We start from the raw sequence: 6,656 nt of genomic DNA, 5'->3' as shown, positions 1-6,656 counted from the left end.
TTGTTTCTGATTATTTGCGTTGCAGTTGGTTTGTGAAATAAAACAGAAGAGTTTATAAATATCATTTATTCTGGAAGTGAGACACACATTCGACCCCAGCCTTGTTCCTAGAAGGAGCTGTGCTATTCGAATGGGGAAAGAATGGGGGAGTCCGTGTCAAATTACACTCCCGCCCCAAATGCAAGTCAAGGCTCGAATCTGGATCCGGTGATCGTCTTCGGATTCTGCGTTCTGGCGTTACCCACCTAACGCTCCAACGGGGAGAAGTTTTCCACAGGCGGACGGGTGGGAAGTCTAAACAGAGTTTATCCAAACCCTTAACCTCTCTCTCTAGCTTGGACCCTGAGAACAAAGGCGCCTGAGAGGAGAACGGTGACCGGCGGGACGGTGAAGGTCTTGTCCAAACAGACCACCCTTCCCCCCAGCTCTCGTCCTAAGAGAGTGGATTTTTTTTTTTTAATGAAACAAGGGAGCATCTAAAGGACAGGCCCCCCTTCACTCCCCCAGGTATCCATCACCCTGCTCGAGCGCGCCTGGGGAGACCGCACCGCAAGTCCAAGAGGAAGCTCAGAGCTGCGGCGGCAGCAGAGACAGCTCAGCAGTGACACAAGGTCCAGCCGGGATAGCCGGACCCAGCGCCAGAGTGAGGATCCTTGTACATTTCGGGGGAGGGGGCTGCGCTCCATTGTTCACTCTGGGCCAATCAGGGTTAGCCCATTTCCTCCCAGCCAATCCTCCGTCACCCCCGCCTTCCACCCAGTCTACCCCGCCCATCAGCCCCCAGGTCCCCAACACCTCCCCCGCATCCCCAGCGGTTCTGGGGAAGCTTCGTGACGCCACAGGTCCCGCCCCCAGCTCCGGCCACGGGTGAATGCGTGCTGACGTCATGCTGCGTACGGGCCGGTGCGGAATCGCTCCTTCAACTCCGCGGGGCAGGAGGAGTTAGTTAGCAAAAGAGCCGAGGCTGGGAGCACGACCTTCGTCCTTCTGCCCCTGGCCGCACGCTTTGCGCACATCTCTTTTCTGCATGGTGGATATTATTTTTCATTATCCTTTTCTGGGTACTATGGGGGATCATTCCAAGAGTAAGTCTTCCTGTGTGTGTGTGCGTTGTTATGTGTGTGTGCTTAATATGCAATATTTCTAATGCAGAAGAATGTTTAGTGGATTCTACAAGTGGCTTCTATTTGACAGGACACTGGGAGAGAAAAAAAAGAAAACGAATGCATTTTCCTGCAGGACCGCTTATCCGTTGGAATCCTGTTGTTTTAGTTTATAATTAAACACTCTTTCTCAAGCCTGCTAGGCTGACCTCAGGCTGTGAAATCTGCTTCTGTTTTGCGCTAAGGCAATAGGTTTGATTTAGGGATGTGGGGTTTTTTTTTTGTTTGTTTGATTGCTTGCTTGTCTTTCGGCCTTTCAAATAAGGAAGATTTCTCTAGCTTTCTTAAACTAAGAAATGTCAAAGAGGATGAGCGGAGACTCTGCCGAAAGCTGATGTGTCTGTGTTGGGATAGGAGGGAGTCGCTGTGAGAGGGAGTGTGCGGACGGCAATGCCGGAACATCACCGTCCAGTATTGATAGTGTGGCGTCCGCAGGGTTTAAATGTCTATTTACTCTTTCTTCTCACTGACTTGTTATATTTTAGTTACAAGATATATCGATAAAACGCCTGTGTCCAAGTGAATGTAATAGCGAAAAAAATCGGGGAGGGGGGTGGGGGAAGACAGAAAGCCTTCGCAAATTCAGAAGATTTTGTTTTTTCGTTTCCAATTGTCTGGACCTTTGGAAAGCCCATTTCCTTTTTCTTGTGGTCGCAAGTCTTGAAAGAGAGCGAGAGCGAGAGCGCCAGCGGGTTGGGTTGGGGCTGGAGCGGCCTCGGTCGGGGTCCGGGCAGCCAGGCCTGACGCGGGCCCCGCGCCCTTCCCCGGCAGAGAAGCCCGGGACGGCCATGTGCGTGGGCTGCGGGAGTCAAATCCACGACCAGTTTATCCTGCGGGTGTCGCCCGACCTCGAGTGGCACGCCGCCTGCCTCAAGTGCGCCGAGTGCAGCCAGTACCTGGACGAGACGTGCACGTGCTTCGTGAGAGACGGGAAGACCTACTGCAAGCGGGACTACGTCAGGTGAGGCCCGCGAGAGCCCGGGCTGCGCCACCGCCCGCTGGGGCCGGGGCTCGAGGATGGCGGGCCGCCCGCGCGCCCCGGCGCGGGGAGAACACGGCCCCCACCCCGAACGCGTGCCGCCGCACACCTCCTGGCCTGGGAACCCCCCGAGGGCTGGTCCTCGCAGCCTCCCTCTGGGCCACAAAGCGTCCTGGGCGCGCGTGCCCGGGGTGGGTAGCAGCCCGGCAGGCGAGGCCGGCCACAGGCCCCGTGCTGACACCGCCCGTGCCTTGGGCCCGCAGGCTCTTCGGCATCAAGTGCGCCAAGTGCCAGGTGGGCTTCAGCAGCAGCGATCTGGTGATGCGGGCGCGGGACAGCGTGTACCACATCGAGTGTTTCCGCTGTTCCGTGTGCAGCCGCCAGCTGCTGCCCGGCGACGAGTTCTCGCTGCGGGAGCACGAGCTGCTCTGCCGCGCCGACCACGGCCTCCTGCTCGAGCGCGCCGCGGCCGGCAGCCCGCGCAGCCCCGGCCCGCTCCCCGGCGCCCGCGGCCTGCATCTGCCAGGTAAGCCTCTTGCGCCCGGTACTGCGCCGCCGGCTCGGGAGTGAGTGCATGGGTGTGTGTGTTCGTATGGGGGTGGTTGTGATCGGACGAAAAGTTGTCACTTGGGTGTATTTCCGTTTGCCTGCAGTGTGGGGTTTTCTGGGTGAGTGCAGAACCCTGTGTTAGGAACGCGGCTGAGTGTGTGTTCGTGTGACGGGGAAAAATTGCGTGTGGGTAAACGTGAGCCGGGATTGTGTGTATGAGTGTGCAGAATAGTGGAGGAATTGTGTTCTCTGTGATCAGGAATATGTGGAACACAGTAGTAGGAGCAGGAAGGTGAATGACCACGGGGAATCTGAAGTGGTGACTTTGTCTATGGAACTTGTACTCGGAATTTCAAGCAATATGTGTGTTGTCAGAGAGAAAAGATAGGTTTGCCTGGGGGTATGTGTGTAAGGAATACAGTTCCCAGCCTAGAGGTGGGTTCAGCCAGCCAGAAGCCCACCCGTAAGGACAGTTCTGAAGGCTAACCACTCAACAAAGAGCTAGTGTCTGCATTTGTATTTTGAGGCCCAGTTTGGTGAACAACTTAGCCAAACGTTTCTTGGTGGGGAAGGAGTGGACGTACAGTGGACTCAGGGATCATACACCTCAGGGGATGCTCTGGGTCCTAATCAGGAGATGCCCAGAGTTGGGTTCTAAGTGTGTAGTTACTGGGTAGGAACAGTGACTCTGGCTGAGCAGTTACCAGCAAGTAGCCACAGACCTGAAGTACCAACCTCTAGGCCAGGCTGAGCCTCTGGGTCCTGTGTGCTTGAAGTGCTCCCACTTCCTCTGCTCCTCCCTTTATTCCCGTATAAAATGAGAAAATTGGGCTAGATGAGCTATTTGTAAATATTTATCCAGATCTAGATATGCCCGGAAGGGGATATAAATTGAAACAGTGAGACTTGCATCCAAACCTGGTTCAGATGGGAGTGCGAAAAAGGATGAAGCCAGTGTTGAGGGCACCCTGGTCTCGGGTGTCGGAGGGGCTCCCTTTTGTTTGCTGCGGGTTGCGGGCCGCGGGGATCCGGCTCTAAATACCCGATTCTACTTAACCTGGGGTTGAGAGAACCCAAGGCCAAGTGAGGAAAGTGCCAGCGGCTGCGCGCGGGCCGGGAGGGCGGCCGCTGGGCCAGGGAACCCGGAGCCTTGAGGGAGGAGACCCGGCGGGCCGAGGCCCGAGGGCTGGCAGAAAGGAACCGTTCCAGGCCCTGGAGGCCCACTCGCGCCCCAGGGCAGGTCTTTGCGACACACGGCCTGGCCCTGTCCGAGAGGCCTCTGAATCAGGGAGAAGGGCTCTTGGGGGCCACCCGGGAGCAGGAGACAAGCCCCCCCAATTCCGAGGCAGGGCGGCGCGTGGGTCCCCTTCCCCTTTCCCCCTCCAGAGTCCCGGGCGCGCCTCCTTCCTCTTCCTCTGAAACTCCGACTTCTTCCGGAGGGCTTCCCTCGTCCCGCGGAACCCACGCGGGCACTCCTAGGGTCTGGTAAGTGGAGGAAGCACAGCGGGGGTCGACCACTCCCGTCCCGCACAGGCCTAGCTCGGAACTCCCACGCCCAGCTTGCGCGCTGGCGAGATCGCTGCGGGGAGCCCTGTGGAGGAACTAGGGAAGGGACGAAATGCACACCTTTTTCCGGGTAGGGCGAACGGACGGAAAGGGAGACAAGACGAACAATAAAACGAAATAAACGGAATAAAAGAGAAACGAAATCGGGCCCCGGAGGACTCGGCCGCCGCGGGGCGGGGCGCAGGGAGAGTGAGTGGCGGCCACTCTCTCATCTCTCGCTCCCTTGCAGACCCGGGATCGGGCCGGCAGCCCTCGCTGCGCCCGCACGTGCACAAACAGACCGAGAAGACAACCCGCGTGCGGACCGTGCTCAACGAGAAGCAGCTGCACACTCTGCGGACGTGCTACGCCGCCAACCCGCGGCCCGACGCGCTCATGAAGGAGCAGCTGGTGGAGATGACCGGCCTGAGCCCGCGGGTCATCCGCGTCTGGTTCCAGAACAAGCGGTGCAAGGACAAGAAGAAATCCATCCTCATGAAGCAGCTGCAGCAGCAGCAGCACAATGACAAGACGGTGAGAGACTGGGAGCTGGAGGATCGGATCGGGTGGAGCCTCGGGTTCGCGCTGCGGCATCTGCGTGCCCATTTCTGGGCCGGCTCTCGGGAGATCCAGGGGGAACTGGACTCTCCAATAGCGTGTGTTGGTGCTTTCAGAGCAAGGCTTACCTTGGGGTTGAAGGCTTCTTAATTATTGTATCCGAGGTCAGGTCTTCCCCAGTTCCAGCGGCAGACCAGAGTTGGGCTCTGGGGCGTAGTTCGGAGCTCAAGGTGGCATGTTTGCCAGAGCCAGCAAGTCGGGGCGGGTTGTGTCCTTCTTTCAGCATGACTCGGTTTGAACACTTTTCCTCTGCAAACCTGGAGAGGGATGGGAACGCAGGCCTCGCGTTCGTTCCCTTGCCATGTTGGCTTCCAGCACCGAGGCTGGCCTATGGTGGCTGTTTTTGGGCCCGAGGAATTTGCACTGGAGAAGGCGGGCTCACTCGGCTGCGGACAAGTGTATGCCTCCCCTAAACCGTTTCAGGCTCCAAATCACGTGCCAGTGCCTGGGGCCCTAGTCTCAAAGATGGCGGGAAACGCAAGACCTAATTCGAGCGTCTTCCACCCTCTCTTCTGCTTGTCCCGCAGAGCCTGCAGGGACTGACCGGGACGCCCCTGGTGGCGGGCAGCCCCATCCGTCACGAGAGTGCCGTGCAGGGCAGTGCAGTCGAGGTGCAGACGTACCAGCCGCCATGGAAAGCGCTCAGCGAGTTCGCCCTCCAGAGTGACCTGGACCAACCCGCCTTCCAGCAGCTGGTGAGGCCCTGCTCTCCCCGCCCCGAACTCAGGACTCCGGGGGAGGTGGGGTGGATTTAGCCACTTAGCCAAGGTGGGAAGGGGTGGGGGTTTCTCAGGGGATGAGGGGCTGGAGGGTTTGGGGGGAGGTGGGTAGGTGCAACCGCACCCGGCTCATTAATTCGCTCTAAACCAGGTCTCCCTGGATTAAAGCGCTCGCAGGGGAGGTCGAGGGATTACCCAACCCGCAACCCCGCCCTAATACCCCTGCGTGTGCTTGGGGACCTGGCCGACTTATCCAAGGGCCTGCTCCCAGACGGTGGCTTGTCCCCATGGGACACCTTTGGGAGTAGGTGGCCCGGGAAAACCAGCTCGGGCGCTTCTTCACCCGCTCCTTCCCGGTGTCTCCGCTGCCCCAGGTCTCCTTCTCTGAGTCTGGCTCCCTAGGCAACTCCTCCGGCAGCGACGTGACCTCCCTGTCCTCGCAGCTCCCGGACACCCCCAACAGCATGGTGCCGAGTCCCGTGGAAACGTGAGGGGGACCCTTCCCCGCCAGCCCGCGGACCTCGCATGCTCCCTGCATGAGACTTACCCATGCTCAGGCCATTCCAGCTCCGAAAACTCTCTCGCCTTTGTAATTATTATTATTGCTATTTAAAGAGAGAGGACTGAGAGAAGCGGTCGGGATAGCCAAAAGCGCCGGGACGCAACCTGCTTTCACCAGACTGGAAAGCTCTGCTCCGAGGACTTTTCTTTTTACAAAACCAGAATTTGGGTTTACTAACGTTAGCTCTGCCATCTCTTCTCCCTCGCTCGGCGTGGCCGCCGCCTCTCTATTTCCGCGCCCCCCGGCCCACGCACGCACTTGTGCGTGGAGAACGCGCAGGTCAGGTCCCGCGCCGGCCCAGCCCCGAGCTCGCCCACGCGGATGCGGGCACCTGCCGCCGCCCGGCCCCGCGCTCCCAGGTGGCCTCGCCCCGGCTCTAGCGGGGAAGAGGACAGGGCAATCCAAAGGAACAGGCACTCAATCCCCCAAAGAGCATGATTGCCGGAAAAAAGTAGAAACGAGACTTTCCTTGAAAATGTTTTAAATTATCGGTCGACGGAGGACAGAGTGTGTGAGCCTTT

At 58.7% G+C, this 6,656-nt stretch overlaps 1 protein-coding gene across 1 annotated transcript; it reads left to right on the top strand.

Moving 5' to 3' along the window:
* Positions 1 to 941: 941 nt before the first annotated feature.
* On the top strand, positions 942 to 6,064 carry ISL2 (ISL LIM homeobox 2; the record flags this gene model as incomplete). Its single annotated transcript, XM_082617986.1, has 6 exons — positions 942 to 1,085; positions 1,935 to 2,124; positions 2,406 to 2,668; positions 4,487 to 4,770; positions 5,382 to 5,549; positions 5,948 to 6,064. Exons 1-6 carry the CDS (start codon positions 1,028 to 1,030, stop codon positions 6,062 to 6,064), a joined length of 1,080 nt encoding a protein of 359 aa, XP_082474112.1. The 5' UTR covers positions 942 to 1,027.
* Between the last annotated feature and the right edge of the window lie 592 nt (positions 6,065 to 6,656).

Source organism: Mesoplodon mirus, assembly GCF_964341445.2.
Source record: "Mesoplodon mirus genome assembly, chromosome: 4".
Taxonomy (NCBI): domain Eukaryota; kingdom Metazoa; phylum Chordata; class Mammalia; order Artiodactyla; family Ziphiidae; genus Mesoplodon; species Mesoplodon mirus.
Note: the sequence above shows the minus strand (reverse complement) of the source record. Positions and strands in the feature narration are given on the sequence as shown.